Here is an 18812-nt window from a genome sequence, read left to right as displayed (position 1 = left end):
GCACTGAGAATACGAGTTTTGGGAGGCAGGAGGAAGGAAGGACGTTGGAGCATGAGGTCCTGTCAAGAGAACACTGCTGAAGACAAGCCCACTGTTCCATGATTTTGCCTGGTAAAGGTGCTAATCCTACCCACTGTATTTGTAAAGCAAGCAATGGCACTAGGGAGCCACTGCACTAAGAAATTGTATTTTTAATATGAACCCCTACCCCAACTCCCCGTTTATCTTCTAAACAGTCTCCATTCCTGACCTAATGTGAACAAGTACAGGTTCAAGCCAGGCCACCACACATAAAGAACCTATTTCTACATGGACTAAACCATTTTTCTCTGCCTAACACAAAAATACTTGGGGTAAAAAAAATAACAATAGCAAGGCATCAAACAAAACACTGCTTCCTGGGTATTATTCAGGTGAGGGAAAGTAGAGAGACATTAAAATTTCAGGGAATTGTATCAGAATTTGATGTCCTAGAAATGTGTATGTATAGCCTATATCAGATTGTGCGCTGTCTTGGGGAGGGTTGTGCAGAGGGAGGGAAGAAAAATTTTAAACTCAAAAGCATATGGAAGTGATTGTTGATAAATCAAAATAAATTAATTTATTAAAAAAAATTTGATGTCCTTTTCTATCACTCTGAGAACTGTCTTCTCCTGCCACTGCTCCTTCCCCTGCCCCCGGTCTTATTGTGGTACAGTCTGTTGCCTAGGGAATGGAATAACATCCCCATAGACCTCCCCACCGGATTACAACAAGAGTAAAGGAGAAAGTAGGAAGTGTGACCAGAAGCCAAAGTCATTTGGTTTAAACATTTCTCCTAAAAATGGAAGACTGAGGATCAAGGATAGGAGGAAGTGGTAGGTGAGTATGAATATCAACTTTGTGGGTCCTCCTTACCAGAAGACTAAAGGAAGAATATCGGGCTAGGAGGTTGTGCAGGCTGGTGTCATCTTACCTCAGCTGCCATCACTGGATCCCAAAATCCCAAAGACACTAGCAGAAAAAGCATCAGTGCCTGCCTGGAAAATGACCAGCCATACCCTTGGACAAGTGGATAGAACCCTTATTCACCCCTTCAAGAATTCTTGTCCAGAAGATCATCATCATTACTGGGGCGATAGTTTATTCATCTATTTCCTGATTGGACCAGTGAGTTTTTCTTGTCCTAGCTGATGGAAATTTCTCAGAAAGATCAGAGAAGACAAAGGATAAATTTATCACCAGTCTTCCAGAACTCAGCATAATTGTCTAGTCTAGAAAGCCTGAACTACTCACCTAGCCTTTCAGAGAGTCTTTCCACAGCTCTCAAGTTACCCTTTTTCACAAAGCAACTTAATGGTATCCCAAAATCACAGAACATTAGAAATTGAAGAGGCCTAAGATTTCATCTAGTTCAACCCCCGCTGATTTTATAGATGAGGAAACTGAGGATCAGAGGAATGACTTGTCCCAAGGCCACATGGGTACTGAGTTAGCAGTGCTGAGATTCAAACCCATTTATTCTGATCCCAAGTCAAGAGTTCTTTATATTATGCCAAGCTGTTCTCAGGGGCTTGTCAACTAAGGTCTTAGCTGATAATAATTTAAGGAATTACCCTTTCCAGAAATAACAGAATTTCAAGAGGAGGTGCTTGAAGACACAAAAATCTCTAATAGTGGAATTTCAGTGGAATAACAGGCCAATAGGATAAAGATAGGCAACCACCTACTTAAGAAGCCAACCTTTTTTGTTATGATTAGTTCTTATGTGTTCGTGGGTGTGAACAGACTGCAACATATATCCAATGATGGAGAAGAACTGGAATAAAGGAAATGTATGCTAGAAATAGAAGATGGGCTGATCAGAAGTCGAGTAATAACTAAAAGGTAGCCAGCTCAAGTGCTCCACTGGTATTCTTGCAATTGTCAGGAGAAATAGAGGAAAGACTTTTGAGGGGACCCCTTTGGCAAAGTTATGGGAGGATATGAACAAGTCATATAGGAATAGCAGGCAGGCAGCATGCTGGATAAAGCATTTGACCTGGAGTCAGTAAGACAGAAGTTCAACTAAATGTGGCCCCAGACAATTATGGGGACAACACTTAAATCTCTGCCTCAGTTTCCTCAACTGCAAAATGGGGATAACAGTAGCCTCTATCTCTCAGGATTGTTGTGAGAATCAAAAGAAATAACTTTGTAAAGTGCTTTGCAAACCTTAAAATGTGGTATAAATGTTAGCTATTGTTATTATTATAATGTACACCAAAGATATCAAGTAGGTACCCTGGCCCCTCAATACTCCTGAGTGTGACTTGAACCAGATTAAAATGTTATTAGGAAATATTTAACAAAATAAATAAAAATATAATAGAACGTAGATAATGGTAAGTAGTTTTGTAAGTCAATATCCACCCTGTAGAGGGATCCTTATGTATGGTTTAGTGACACCCCTTCCCCCACTTTTGACACCATTGATCTACTTCACTGGAGGGGACTTCCAAATCCATGAGATCACAGATCCATTTGAGTTTCTGAGTACCTCTTCTCAAATCCACTCTCAGTTCCTACTGCCCTGAACATGACTTTCAATTGAACCAGTGCTGTGACACTTGGATCTCATTCTCAGGCCTTCTGTGGCCCCTAACCTCCAGAAGAGCCTTCAACAAGGCTTCAAGAAGACCAACATTAGTTTATAATGATTCTTCATTTGCATTGTGGGTCGTCCTTTCCTCCCTTTCACCAAACTCCTATCCCTTGACTTTCTAAGACCCCTCCTAAACTCAACTGCTTGACTGAAAAAGTGTTCCATGCTCTAGACTTCTCTGTCCTACTTTCCAACTCATGCCCTCATAAAATCTTCCCTGTCTTATATAACTATTCCTTCAGAGTCTTGCTCTTAAGTTAGCTAATCTAATAAAAGAATTTAAGGTAAAGGCTAAAGTGTTAATGGCCACTAATAGCTTAATGTTTCACCCTTCCAGGTAATATTTGAATTGTATCCAAGACTGTCAATGCCTTAACCCAAAGGAGTGATTAATGGTCAAATTTTCAGACTTACTGAAGAGCAGTGGGAAGTGATATTTTTGGACAAAGTGATTTTTTGGTACCCTTGACATCATATCAACTAAACATGTCCCACCTTCTCCTATGCTTAGAGTCAATCCTATATCATTGCCCTTTCCAATTCCTGCCATAAGTGTACTTTGAGACTGAGGATCTTATTTTCAAAGCTACCATTTTAAATGATGCCTATACCTCCTCCCCTATCCCTTTCTGAACTTTGAAATGACAGAATTTCACTGCTTATATTTCACATGCTAAACTGTAATTTTTAGCTCTTTCAAGGCAGGAACTGCATCTTTCAGTACTAAAATTAGGGGTATGCTAGAGCTACCTTGAAGGATCAGAGAGAGTCTGTTGTTAAATTTTCAGTATCAGCATTTACAATTCAGAAATCAGCAAATGCTACAAATCAGTGTTTGATTTATTGTCTCTCTGATTATCTAGAATTATGAAAGTGATGGAGAAAATATTAATTCAAATTAAACTTAAAAGTGGGTCGCACATATAGCCAATTGTTATTTACCAACACAGCCCTGACTAAAACCTCCCATTATTATGACACTTCACATTTTTCAGAGTTTCATGTCCATAATCTGATTTTGTTCTCATTTAAAAAAAAAAAACCTGTGAGTAGATATTATCATCCTCATGTGAAATCCAAAATAAAATGCTCTGCAGCATTGAATTTAGTTTTTTCTCCTGCCACAATACTCTTAAAAGAACACTAAGGATACCCAAAGAAGTTCTATGCCCCATGCCTTGTTTCAGAATGTTTGCCGCAGAATACATTCACCATGTGCTGATTTTCCTTCATAGGAAACTATCTTGGAGTATTCTAAAATGGCCACACAAAGCAGAATTGGAGTCCAGATGAAAGATAATGAAAAATTTCCTGAAGACCTTAGGTAAGGACCAAACTTACCTGGGTTCCCAAATGAAAATAATATTTACTTATAAAAGGGAATTGATATAATTTTCATTTTTGTTAAGTACTCTGGAATTTTTCCATAATACTATCCTATGTGGAACAAAATTTAATATAAGGCTAATGTGTCTTGGACTCCATATGGGGGAGAGGCTGGTTACCAAGATACCACATTATGAAAAGGTCTCCCCTATAAACTGGCCCTGAGGCATAAACCCTGGAGACTGATTCATTCATAATAGGATTTCATGAGGATAACTGGGAGAAAAACAAAGGAGACAAGAAAACCTCAGGATTATTCAAAAGAAATAACGATTATTTGGAGGCCTCGATGTAGTGGTGGAGCACAGATAGGTTAAATTAAGAAAACAGTGAATTGGAATTATGAGTAATGACCAAATGGAATTTGTGTTTTATAGTGTGAAAGAAAACACTGCTGCAGGCCCTAAGAGGCAGGTAAGTTTGTAGTTTATCCCTGGAAGCCCTGAGAAAACAGATAATAGATTATTGGTTTCAGACATCAAACAGATCCAGGACTTGATAAAAAAAATACTTAAGTTATACAACTAAGAAGAAATAGTTACAAATCATATCCTTAGGGGGTTGGTGGTGGGTGGAGGGTGGTTTTGCTCCAAGAACCTTTCCAAATGATATATCTCAACTTAGAACATCTGGAAAGTTGGGCTTGGCAGAGCAACATTAGGACAGGTGGGAGCAGGGAGAAGGGTACACCTAACTGACTCAGGGAAAAATATCTATGTTCAGAATTCTTTGAATTGCACCCAAAGGAGGGAGAAGCAATAATTCCTCCCAAATGTGTACAGACCAAGGGACTAGATGTAGGGGTGGGGAACCTGTGGCCTCGAGGCTACATGTGGCCTTCTAGGTCCTTGGGTGCGACCTTTTGACTGAGTCCAAGTTTTACAGAACAAATCCTTTTATTAAGGGGATTTGTTCTGCAAAGTTTGGATTCAATCAAAGGGCTGCACTTAAGGACCTACAGGGCCACATGTGGCCTCGAGGCAGCAGGTTCCCCACCCCTAGACAAGCAATATCTGTCTTTCACATAGATATACACCTAATAAATGTTTGCTGCTGATTGACATGATATTTGCAAAGATGGAAATAAATATGGAAATATAGAATGAAATTCAAAATTTTTTCATATTTTTTGTTTTGTTTTTCTAAGAGAGGAAGGCAAATTTTATTTGCATACTGAACATGAATATAAATGGATTTTCTAGTTACTCTCTCATCTTCAAATGAGATATTTGTAAAGTGCTTGGTACAGGACCTGGCACATAGTAGGTTCTATATGAATGCTAGCTATCATTATTATTATTATTATTATCATTATTATTATTATTATCTCAGATTTTTTGATTCTCAACTTCACTCTACCTCAGTCACCTATAAAGGACAGTCACATTACCCAAAATTGCTCCAGTTCTAAATTAATTAATTCAGTTCAGTTCACATTTTTGAAGTACCTAGTACGAGCAAAGCACTGTCAAGATCTAAATCTTTGAGATTCCTCTCTTACTATATATAACCTCTTGTCTTTCCATCTTTCCCATTGAGTTACTACTTCCTTCAATGAGGAATGCCTGTAAAGACAGTTGCCCTTCCATGTCCTCCCTTCTACAGGATTAACCTCCCCAGTTTCTTCAACTGATGTTCATATGGTATAAATGTGAGGGCCTTCAGCATCCTGTCCTGCTCTAGACACTTCCCATCTTGTCAACGTCCTTTCTAAAATGTGATGCCCAGAGCTGAATGAATTATTCCACATATGGTTTGACCATAGCAGAGTTCAATGGGACTATCAGTTCTCTTAATAAAACCCAAGATTGCATTAGATTTTATTGCTGTCCTATCATACTGTTGGATGGACAATCCATAGATTTTGGCCTTAGTACATGTGTCTTGGACAGATGCTATGCGTGGACAATAAGCTGGTCCCAGAACTGACCAGAAGAAGAGCAGGCTAGATTGCCTTTAGGAAATTCTGCCATGCTTTTAGTGACCTCAAATTTCTCCCTGAAACAAAAGCTCCTCTTTTAAACAATATTCTTCTGATGCTGTATGTATATGAGTCACAGATTTTCGTGGTCTCTCTGAAGAATAAAAGTTGACGGACAATGAAAAACCACATAGTAGGTGTGAATAAGATACAATATAATATCAATCAAGAATTGGACAAGAGGAACATGAAGGATGTTATCAGAGACATAAAGACAGGTTTGACTAGAAAGAAAGGAGGGCCAAAACTGATGGGCAGCCCACAGACTCCATTTGTATCCATTCAATATCAAGAGAGCTGGGGAAGGCCCCATTCCAGTATGTTAAATGAAATCCGTTTGGATTAGTTATGGGAAGACATGGACAAGAATTGCTCAGGACATGAGAGAGTGAATTGGCTTCAATCTTCATCACTGGAGAAAGCACTTATATTGATGATTAATCAATTAAGTGATATTTATTAATCACCTACTATGTTCCAGGCACTGGGGACACAGAGGCAAAAGTGTTCCTGCCCTTCAGGAGTTTATACTCCAGAAGAGCTTATGTCTCCAGCATGTACATAGGAGGGGGAGGGGCGTGTGGTGTTTGGAGAAGAAAGTTAAACTGCTCCTGCTTGGATGGCCTCCACTCTTGGGTGGAGTCTCTCTTCTCCAGCCACTCCCCTTCTCCTCCCAGTGGGAATGACTTTCTCTCTAGTATCTGAGGCTGTGTGGAGTAAAAGAAACGAAGAAGGCAATATGAACCAGTATACACCCTGCCAGCCCCCACCAGACAGAAACTACTTTAGCCTTCCCTTGGCCAAAGGGAAAACCTTCAACATGCTTTTGCCTTGCTTTGGAAAGTTCTGGAATATAAAATCACTAAGATTATCCTTCATTCCACCCCAGAGGCCTCTTGCCAGAAGAAAAAGAAAAAAAGATCTTGACATTTCTAACAGAAAGTTTATCTTCTCTGTCTCCTTCTCTCTTTGTATTCTGTCCAGATGGTCTTTGCCTAATATCGCTTCTGTTTCTCCTTATGCTGATCTTTGCCCAAATGCCCATGGAGCTTCCCCGCACTGGTTTTTGGATTGCCTCACATGAATAAATGCCATTATCTTTTTATTAAAGTACAGAAGAAAACAAAAGGAAGGCCAAAAAAGAATCACAGACTAGTAAGAGAGCTTTAAATGTTACATGTTGAATAATACCTAAAAAGGATCTGCAGTTTTTCTATTCTACTATGTATGTGGAAATATCCATTGGCCACACCTGTTTGATTTCCTGAGACTGAGGAAGCAACTTGTGCCTAGGCTAAGGCTAACTTCAGGGCAGCTAGGTGGCGCCATAGTGCAAAGAGTACTGGGCCTGAAGTCAGGAAGACTCTTCCTGAATTCAAATCCTGCCTCAGGCACTTCCTAGCTGTGTGACCCTGGGCAAGTCACTTAACCCTATTTGCCTCAGTTTCCTCATCTGGAACATAAGCTGGAAAAGGAAATGGCAAACCACTCCAGAATCTTTGCCAAGAAAACCCCAAATGGGGTCTTGAAGAGTCAGACACTACTGAACAACAAGGCTACCTTCAGCTGTGTACTAGACCTATATACTGGGCAAGGAGCAGTAACAGAAGAGAGAAGCAGCTGAGTGGCTCCAAGAGAGGTGGGGTTTCAGGGTGGCAGTTTCCAGCCTGGTGCAGCTGAGTAATCAAGATAGCAGGCTCAGACCAACAGGAAACCTGCAGTTGTGCCCTCCCCATTGCCCACGGACCTCTGTTTGTCTCTGTATACTGCTTTTTCCTTGGATTTCCCAATGAAGACTGTCTGGTGCTCTTTGTAGGCCTAGTTGTGAGGGAAAACTGCACTATACTGCTTTCTCCTACTCCGCCATCTTTGATGGTCTCTCTCCAATGCCAGCACTTCCCATGGTGCCAGCCCACTCTTGCCAGTGCTTAGGAAATTTCCCAAAAATTCTGCTGCTCAGATGCCAGGGAAGGTGAAGACACCAGCTGCCAGAGCTGTAATCTCTTCAGAGTTTTCATTGCTCACAAGGTCAATGCTAAAAGAAGGAAACACACAAAGATAAAGGTAGCCAGAGGCCCCAGAAAAAGCTCAGCTAGTTAAGTCTTACATTCCACACAGGGATCAGTAGCCCCCATTACTATCACTCAGGTTAGAGAAGGGCCATCCATTACCCACCAATGAATTTACATCCTGTCACTCAGAGGGCTGTATCCAATAGAGCTGCCAGCTGAAAGCTGACTTTTTTTTTTACTGGGTATGTGGACCACAAGAAACACCAACTATGCCAATTGTTAGGCAGGAGCCACCATTGGAGGTTTTGGGCTGCTTCAGAAGGGTTAAAACATAATTTATTCTTACTATTCTATCTCAATGGGTTCCTGATAATGGGGGCAATAACTCCCATGGGATCCCCTAATCACCCTTCTCACAGGAGCAGGCAAGAAGGGGAGTCAACAGCCCCTACGTCTCAACGGGAGCCAATCAAGACAGGCTCAGCATTCCAGCTTGTGCACTCCTCTAAATGCCCCCAAGCCTCAATGGGGGCCAGTTGAGGCAGACACACATGCATTTCCCTATGCATTCTCCAAATCCCCACTCACCGACCAGTGCTCTCTTGATTTATAGAGAAGCACACAAAGAAGGCAATTTGCCAACAATAAGCTCACAGGTTAACTTTAGCAATATCGTCACGACCTAGCACAGCACAAGTGTAGTAAATAATAAGTATTATATTATGTCATCCCTATATCTCACTGCATAGTCACAGTAGAAACTGTTTACAAGCCATGAGCCTGGGAATTGGAGATTATTTTGGCCATGGATCCTGGAAACTATTATCTAAAAAGAATAACAAAATCCACCTTACTTACAGTATGGCACTCAGTGGTATCAGCTTATCAGTTATTTAGAAGACTCTCAGGAAATTAGTCCATATGTGACCTAAACTGCCCCCACCTCAGCTCCGACACAGTCCCCTGGAGGTAGACAGAGAATTCTAGGGAGTTGAAAGAATGAGGAAATGGGAAGACCCCAGTATATATAAAAAGACAGGGGTTGGACCAGAAAATCTCTAACCTACTTACAGCTGGAGCTCTAAATCTACGCGTATCTACACATGCCATTTCTTGAAGGGCCTCAAATGCAGAGCAATGACATCTCTGGTATATATGAGGCTGCAGATGGCTAAACTGTTCAACAGTTTTAATTAGACATTCCCTAGTGATATTTTAAGCTCATCTATATTGCAGGGGAATAGTAACTAGTCGATTCTGGAAGCTCTGGCCTCAGCATGACAGGTGGGTTTTCCCTTTACCCCTGTTAGGGAAGGCAAGGCAGGATTACCACTACAGAACTCTATTCCATTTAATTCAACAAACATGGGAGAGTTAGGACTAGTTCTAACACGAACTCTTTGAATGAGTAACTTCTGAACATCCTTGATGGGCAAAAGGTTCAGAGACATCCTCAACTTAACACCTCATTGCCATCATAACCCTCACTCCCAATCCCATCTCCTGGGGAATAAAATGCAAATTCCTGAACCAAGCTCTCAGGCTTCCTGTTGATGGTGAGGTCCTCTAGGTGCTCCTCTTTATGGATAACATTGTGTTTATTGCATTAAGCCTTGGAACTGCAGAGTCTCCTGGATCAGGGTAGTCAGTAATCAGTCAAAAGAGGTAAGTTTGACCAGTCTCACATGAAACACCAAGTGGATGACATACATCCATTGCCTACCCCTAGATCATGACATACATTTGGATGGACAGCTTAATAGAGTTTGTTCATTATTATGTGTACCTGGGACATAGAGTACAGATGGATAACAAGTTGGGATTGCCTTTGGGAAATTGAAAAGCTTTTAATGACCCAAGCTTCCCATGAAAACAAAGGACCATTTTTTAAAAAATATAAGCATCCTCTATGTGTTGCTATATGGCAGTAAGACATGGAATACAACAGTCAAAAGAATTTTAAAAGTCAGTATCATACAAAGGAAAATGGAAAGATACATGATGAATGTGGGTAGAATGTGACACATAACCAATGAGGAACTCTGAAGAAAAATGGGAGTAATAGATAACATTAAGAAATTAAACGAGATGAAAAGCAGACAGAGAATTCAATTCCCCTGAAACTGTTGTTATGTAGGAGAGAGCAAGGAAGGTCTCCAAGCATGTGGAGCGGACCCCCTGTGGCAAACTTAGTGACAGACTTGGGCAAGAAATATAGCACAGGATGGCCAGGCCTGGCTGGATTGTGATTTTCACAACAATGAAAGGAGGAAACTTCCAAATTCATGAGATCAAATATCCATTAGACTGAGTATCTCCAATTCCTAGCACAGGCTTAGTAAATGCTTGTTGAATTGCATTGAATTAGTATGTCTGAAGTTGCTTCAAACTTCTTAAGCATGACAATCTTATCTGTTCTTTCTTATATGTCCTCCCGTAGAGCTCTGCACACTGTAGACACTCAAGAATGTTGAAAGATTAATATTTGGAATGCTTTATCTAGTTAGTTTTGGGCATTGTCAGAGAAGGAACATTGTTTTCAAAGAACCAGCAAACATTATTAGACACCTATTATGTGCATAGCATCATATTAGATGTTTTGTGGGTACAAAGAAAAATAAGAAACAGTCTTACCCTGACACAAGAAAAGATAATTGACAACATAGGGAGCAAATGGTAAATACCAAATGAATAATTCAGAAATGGTAATGGCTCTGTACGTTGAGGCAGGAGACTGAGGCAAGGGGTACAGCTCCTGGAACTCACCCAGGACACAAGCATTTTTTGAGTGATACCTCTTGTAAACACCTGCCTTCCTGTGAGGTGACTGTGAATATTTTCCTGGGCTTGGAACTAGGTAAGGTGGGCATCACCTGGGTATTAGTGCAAAGGAAACCAGGGGAACCTCTCCACCTATACCCTCTCCTTTAACTGCTAATTTGCTCCTGGCTCCCATCCTTCAGAAAGGACATGAAAAAGAGCCCCAGACCCCACCTAAGAAAGGCTCAGAAGAATGGTTTGACACTCACAATTTGACATACCAGAAGCTTACATTGTTGGATCTGATCAGCCAGGGCACAGCTATTCTGTAAGTCTGAAATTTAAAAAATAACCTTCCCTGCTTCCATCCCTCCACTTTCCCCAAGGAAGGACAGCAGTTCATAATGACATATTCTCCCTTTAGAAACAAGAACAGCAGCATCATGCAGAAAATCCACTTTCCAATCAAGGCTGTCAACCTCTTTGAATCAAGACTTTCTGAGTAAGTACAGCCCCAGCAGCTAAGAAGCATGTGTAACATTTCATTTCAAGAGATAATATTTTAAATGCTGCACCTTTCCATAAGGCCTTGTGCTAGGCTCTCTCAAATAAATTCGTTGGAATTCTTTCCTTCTGGACACTTTGCCCATGCAGAGTTTTGCTTGTTTTAAGCCATTCATCTAGATAGTTGACTAATTCAAAGGATTTGTACTATTCAATTCATTCAATTAACATTGATAAAACATATACTATATGCCAGGCACTATGCTAAGCACTGGGGATACAAAAATAAGCAAAAGACAGTCCCTGCCCTCAAGGAGCTTACGATCTAAGCTTGCTAGATTCCTACAACATTCCACACTACTTTAAGTGTTATGGATGTAAGAGCATGCCAGACAATGCTCCTGTCCCCAAGGGGTCTGTAATCTTGTTGCTGGGAGGTAGGAAGGTAGAACAGGAAGGGGAAGGAAGGGGAAAGATATGAGATGTAGGAGTTAATTAGCATTGTGAGGGCAAAATGAAATGAGCTCTGGAGTCAGCCACTGTTGTTGTTGTGGAAAATGATGAGGCTGGACTAGATGACCTCGGCTCGAGGTCCAAGATCCTATGATCCTCAGACCTTTCACTAAGCACCAAATAAGTGGTGCTCCATCCCTGAAAGATGGAGAAGAGTGAGAGCATCCTGAGCAGAAGGAACAGGTTAACAGGTAAAGGCTCAGCGTTGGGAAGAAGAACGGCTTGTTCCATAGATGGTGAAGCAATCGGGTCCAGAAGCAGACTTTCCATGTGGAAAACTGGTAGAAGATAAAAAAGTGAAGATGGGTCCAAAGTGTGGGACTAAGGAACTAGGGCTTTGTCCTGTAGGTAATGGGAAAACCACTGAAAACTTCTGACTGGGAGAATTACACAATGAGAGCAGCATTTTTTAGAAAAAAAAAAATACAGTCTCAACCATGCGCCAAATGGATAGATGGCAGAAGAGACTGGACCATTCAACTAAAACAGTAATATAGGCATGAAATTATTACGAAAGCCTGGCCTGGCGTGTGAATAGCAGAAATAGAGAGGAAATGATGGGCCCCAAACATTCTGAAGGAGAACCTGAAGAAACCTGGTGATTGGTTGTGAGGAGGAGAGAGAAGCGTCAAAGATGACTTTAAGCATCCTCCATCGAACCTTCCTGTGGACAAGGTATTTTGAATCATTAATTGAAACAGCGTATCCCATTTTGAAGGTAACTAGGGGACAAACACATCAGAGCCGGGGGCATCTCCCACTAAAACAAACTAAGTATGAGGAATAGGGTCAGGGAGACAGTAAAAAGAGATGAGAAGGCACGAGTGCAAGTTCTGGTTCTTCCACTGACCTGGGGCAAGTCACTTGAGCATTTCAGGGCTGCAAAATGGGGATCATATTATGTCTTGTGCCAACTTCACAGAGCTGTTCTTAAGAACAAATGTGACATGGATATGAAAAAAAAACTTTAAAAAAGTTAAAAGTGTGACGTAGAAGTAAAAGTCAGTGGGCAAGATTTTTCACAGCTTTGCTTGTGTCTTGACAGAGCTATTGAAACGTTTCAGAAAAGAATTCAGTGGTTCACGGAAGGCAGCAGGAAGGTAACAAAAGCAAGCTTTGCTCTTTGCCCCGTTTGTTCTCTTCTCTTTCTTTTCTTTTCTTTTCTTTTTTTTTTTTGGAAGCAGTTGGGGGTAAGCACTTGCCCAGGGTCACACAGCTAGTAAGCATCTAAGGCCAAATTTGAATTCAGGTCCTCCTGACTCCAGGGCTGATGCTCTATCCACTGAGCCACCTAGCTGCCCCTTATTCTCATCTTTTCACCTCAAGGCCATAGTCAAAGCTGACTTAAAACTAGAGGTCCTGGGTTCAAATCTGGCACTTATAAGCAATCTGGTAGGTAAAGAAGTCATTTAACTTCTCTGAGCTTCAGTTTCATCATCTGTATAATGGGCATAAATAAAATTTCTGATTCATCCGCCAAAGGGATTGCTGTGAGGATCCACCAAGATAAAGGGCATAAACTACTCTGTAACTATAATGTATTTTACTTTGTGTTACTATTCATTATTTTATTAAATATAATATTCATGAGTCTAACAATAGCATATCATAATAATGTTTCATTAAAAAAATCAGCAGTCTTCCTTGAACCCTTAATTTGAAGGCATTTCAAAAATTTTTAAATAATACATTTAAAATATTTATTATTATAAAATATCAATATATTATTTATTATATATACATAATATATACTTTAGACTAACAAAACCAATTAGAAATATATGTACATATATATCATATATACTTGATATATTGCCAACTATTTAATTTATACATTATTTGTTACCAACTATTTATTTAAGTTAATTTATATATTAACTAAGAACAGCTTTTTACCCCTCAATATCCTTGTTCTCCATTTCTGTATATATTTTCCTTTTAGGTAGTTATAGACAGAGTATATATTCTTATGATTCTGTTTTCACCATTTTGCAATACTTCTTATAGAAAAATTCATTTTTTATGTTCCTCATACTTGTCATTTTAATAGCACAATAGTATCCTCTTACATTCATGTCATCAAATGGATCTGTGATCTTATGAATTTGCATCTTCCCTCCAACAATGCAACCAGTAACCTCCAACAAGCCATCCATGCCTGCCCATGTGTGACTCCTTCCCTGTCCTCCCCTAAGTTAACCACAGGGTGGGGTCCACCCAACAACATGCTGAGTGCATTCCTCAATTTCTCCTCACATCTGGAGGATACCAGTAGGAGCACTGGGGCAGTCTACCCACTGTGCCTTGTCCTCATCACGTGCCCAGCCCTTCTCTTCTTTTCACTCGCCCATTTCAATCAGCTACTCTGATATACCATTGTTTGTTTGACTAAGATCCAGAAGGTTAAGTGACTTGCCCCAAGTCACACTGGTAGTCATTTTTTTTAATGTTATGACACTTAAAATACAAGACAATAAACATTTATTTAGCACCTTCCATGTTCCAGGCACTAAGCACTGGAGATGCAAATAAGAAAAAGACAGTCCCTGTGCTAGTAATCTTAACAGGGGAAGGCAACACACAGGAAGCTGAAAGGGGGAGGTGGGCAGAGGGTACACACTGCCGCTGGGGCATGATGATGCCATGGAGTCAAAACCAAGCAGCGAATCTGGTGGGAAATGAACAGCTGGCTGAGCTTCTGAGCTCTCTTCAAAAGAAAACTTTGGGAGGAATGTTTTGCTCCACTCTCCAACCCTCTGATAGAAGGATAGAGGCAACTGGAGGTACTGATGAAGTGTGAGTATCAAAGTTGAAGCAATCTCTGGTGATGAGTTTATCATGGAGGGGTGGGGAGCGGGGCTGATGGTGAAGCAAAAAATAAGCAGTGTAGATGGTAGAAAATATACTTTTTGTATATTCCCAGGGTTAGGGATATTCTCAATAATGAGATTATTAGATCAAATTTTCATGTTACACTATAATTTTAATTTTTGTGATTTCATATTCTATCAGATTACCCACACACAGAGAAAAAAAAGTTTTGCTAATCTGCAGTTCCCCCAGAAATGTATGAGTGTATCTGTTTCTCTAATTCTCAAGCTGACATCAAAACTTCCCACCCTTCCTAACCCAAAAAAAAGTAGGTGACCCTATGAGATTAAGGTGCTGGCTACCTATTAAAGATGAAATCCAGTTTCTTGCTTGGGTATATCCTATAGATTAAAGGAAGTTCCCTTTCCTTAATGATATAATTTATTATTATCACAGATAGCATTTATATAGTATTTTAAGGTTTGCAAAGCACTTTATAAATATTATCTCATTTGATCCTCACAATAACCCTGGGAGGTAGGTGCTGTTTATTATCCTCATTTTACAAATGAGGAGACTGAGGCTAACAAAGGTTAAGTGACTTGCCCGTGGTCACACAGTTTAGAAAGTGTTTGAGGTTGTATTTGAACTCAAGCCTTCCTGGCTCCATGTCCAGTACTCCATCCACTGTGCCATCTAACTGCTTTATTATCTAATGGATGACTGGCTATATCACAGACACTTTGGACTGCCATGGCAAAGAAAGCACAGAAGGATGAAACAAAGGGATGATCCAAAAACACAAATTTGCCCAATAGTAGTAACAACATCAATATTTCTATTGAAACTATTGGCAAAGAGCAGACAATTCCTGCTTCTGTACCCTAATAGTTTAGGTGCTAACAAGTTTAGAAATAACCATAGTGTGGGCAGAAGAGGCTAGAGAACTAGAGGGACCTGGATAGTCCACAAACCTTATCTTCAAGCTCTCTGGATAAATGAGAGTTAATCTTCCTGACAGTCAGGAAAATATCTAAAGGATAGTCCCAGGTTAGCCACTGAATTGCTGTATGTCCTTAGATAAGTCATTTAAAACTCTATGGGCCTCAGTTTCCTTCCCTGCAAAATAAGGGTTGGGTTAGGTTTGTTGTAAGTTTATATTACAGAAAGATCACTGGCTTTGAAGTCAGAAGACCTTGGTTCAAGTCCCAGCTCAGTCAGTCACCAGGTTGTAACTTTAAGTCCCTTGATGTCATGAAACCTTAGTTTCTTAATCTGTAAAATGGAGCTAATAATATTTAGAGTACCCTACCTTGCAGAGTTGTTGTGAGCACAATGCTTTGCAAACTGTCTATCACTATTAGGATTGTGAGTAATAATGCCTAATTAATCTTATTGTATGAAGTTTTATCTGAGCAAAGGGCCGAATGGCTATATAATTCACCTGGGCACTAAAGACAACCCTAACCAATGGGTCCAGGTTTTGAGATCAGGATGAAGTCCAACAAGACTGGGAGATTTGTCTTTAGCAGAGCCTTGAAACTGAGAGTGACAAGGAGCCCACAAAGCACCCCCTGGGATTCCATATTCTTTGTTTTTCTCCAGAAACTCTCTCCATGTGCAAGCATTTCTGCTCTAAGCATGGCAGGTCTAGGGCAAGAGAGGGTCCACATGAGCCAACGTGACAAAACAGGAAAATGATAAATGTGGAGAAGATGTGGGAAAATTGCAACACTAATGCATTGTTGGTGGAGTTGTGAAATGATCCAACCATTTTGGAGAGCAATTTGGAACTATGCCCAAAGGGCTATCAAAATGTGCATACCCTTTGACCCAGCAATAGCACTTCTAGGGCTATATCCCAAAGAGATCATACAAATGGGAAAAGAACCCATGTGTACAAAAATATTCATAGTAGCTCTTTTTGTTGTGGCAAAGAATTGGAAATTGAGAGAATGCCCATCAATTGGGGAGTGGCTGAGCAACCTGTGGTATATGAATGTAATGGAATACTATTGTGCTATAAGAAATGATGAACAGGCTGACTTCAGAAAAACCTGGAAAAACTTATATGGTCTGATGTTGAGTGAAGTGAGCAGAACCAAGAGAATAATATACACAATAACAGCCACATTGTGCAATGACCAATACTAATAAACTTAACCCTTTCCAGCAGTACAAGGATCTAAGACATCTCCAAAGGCCTCGTGATGGAAAATGCTATCCACATCCAAAGACAGAACTATGGAAGTTGAATTGCTATTTTTTTCTCTTCTGTTGAGTTTTGTTTCCTCTTTCTGGTGGTTCTTCCTACTGATCCTAATTTTTACTTACAACATCACTAATGTGAAAATATGTTTAATAGGAATGTATATGTACAGCCTATATCAGATTATGCGCCATCTTGGGGAGGGTGGTGGGGAGGAAGGGGGAGAAAAATTTTAAAGTCAAAAGCATATGGAAGTGATTGTTGATAAATCAAAATAAATTAATAAAAAATCTAAAAAAAAAGAGAAGGTCCACATGAGCAGAATACGACTTATGGTAAATTAGCCTAGCTGCTGATTTGTGGCTTTGGGAGAGGAGAGTTGCTTTATGTCGTGACCTATTGTGACCTGTCTCTGTGGCTTTCTAAGGCAGAGGCCTCCAGATCTGTTCTGATTGAGTTCTTCAACAATATTTTTATACCTCAGTGGTGTTTTATAGACTCTGAGAATGTGCCAGACTTGGACATCCTCACAGATTTTTTTAAAGGAGTCAATCAAACCCAGGGCTTGGCTTCAGCCAGTCAGCTAGTATTTATGAAACACTTTCTATGTTCCAGGCACTGTGCTAAGCTCTGGGGATACAAAGAAAGGCAACACACACACACACACACACACACACACACACACACACACGCACACACATACACACACACCCCAGGCTAATGTCCTGTATGGTATCAACATCAGCATTACTTCTAGAAAAAGAATAATCCCCGGACTGGAGGAATAGGCATGGAGGCAGATGGGGGACAAAGTTTTAGCCTCATCTTAGCACCATCTTCTGACAAGAAACAGAAGCAAGTAGCACTGAGCCAGCTCTGGGGTTCCAGTTCTTCTGCCTCGGTAGCAAGCACCTTAACGGAGACAGTACACTTTGGGTCTCAGGATTAAATGAAGGAAACTGTTAAATCTCTAGAGCTTCTCAGAGTCTGATAATCAGAGAAGTACAGAGTGTCCCAAAATTCTTGGTGCAGTCTTAGCTTTAATAGCTCAAGTCTTAGTGCCTTCAAAAAAGTCTTAGTGCCAGTCCAAGTTTAAATAGCTTAAAACTGCACAAAGACTTTTGGGACACCTTATATAAGGTGCCGCTGATTCATTGATTCAACAGACTTCTTTGCCTTTAGATGTTTGGCCTCCTAAAGGGGACTAAAGTCGGAGTCCTGGTGGACGTTTCAAACAGTAGCTGTCACTTTCAAAAGCAGGAGTTCCAACGTGACTTGTTGGTAAGTAGCTCTTCTAAACTAGAAAAAAAAAAAGCAACTCTGCCTTCCTCAGGTCAATAACAAATATTCATGAAGCACCTGCCATTTTCAAGGGACTTTGCTAGGCCATAGAGACCTCTATTAAGTTTAAAACAACAACAACAAAAATCACTCCCTGCCCTCAGAAAGTTTACAATCCAGAGCTTTGTGCAAATAACCACGATGGGAATTAGAATGTGATGAGCACATAGAAGAAATGAGACAAGACAGAGAGTCACTTTGAGCTGGGTGCATAAGGAAAGCTTAATGGAAGAGCCTCCAGCTGAGCTATGAAAGGACGGAAAGACTTTGAGAGTGGGAGATAAGTTAAGAAACAGTTCTAGGCATTACAGGAAGAAGTTCTTGACTAGCAAAAGGGTAAAGCAAGCTAGGATTCAGGGGGTAAATGGGAAACCAGGAATAAGACGGTGTCTCCTTCTAAAGTCAGGTAGCATAAGAAATGCAATCAACAATGGAGAAGGTGATGAAGGATAAAGAGATGTTTGAGGGCAGAGAAATCAAGGATGAAGGAAAGTTTCTTAACAATTTGCCAAAGGAGGAGGTGCAGGCAGAGGAGGATAGGGACTGGATATCATAGATTTAGAGCTGGAAGGGACCTTGCTAAAGACCACCGAGGGCAGGGGTTTCTAATTTTTTGTGTTCCAGATCCCTTGAGCAGTCTAGTGAAGCCTATGGACCACTTCTAACAATGTT

The 18812-nt window shown here is 40.4% G+C and overlaps 1 protein-coding gene across 1 annotated transcript in view; it reads left to right on the top strand.

Annotated features, from left to right (window-relative positions):
- The first annotated feature begins 3882 nt into the window (after nt 1–3882).
- LOC114052310 (von Willebrand factor A domain-containing protein 3A-like) overlaps nt 3883–18812 on the top strand; it is a 64776-nt gene continuing 49846 nt past the window's right edge. The window contains 6 exon segments of the mRNA XM_027874860.1: nt 3883–3947; nt 4387–4506; nt 10968–11090; nt 11187–11264; nt 12825–12879; nt 17982–18080. Coding sequence (XP_027730661.1) covers nt 3883–3947; nt 4387–4506; nt 10968–11090; nt 11187–11264; nt 12825–12879; nt 17982–18080 — 540 coding nt within the window.

Source organism: Vombatus ursinus, unplaced genomic scaffold (genome assembly GCF_900497805.2).
Source record: "Vombatus ursinus unplaced genomic scaffold, bare-nosed wombat genome assembly UNPS02014807.1, whole genome shotgun sequence".
Classification (NCBI taxonomy): domain Eukaryota; kingdom Metazoa; phylum Chordata; class Mammalia; order Diprotodontia; family Vombatidae; genus Vombatus; species Vombatus ursinus.
This window is presented reverse-complemented; position numbering and strand designations above follow the sequence as displayed.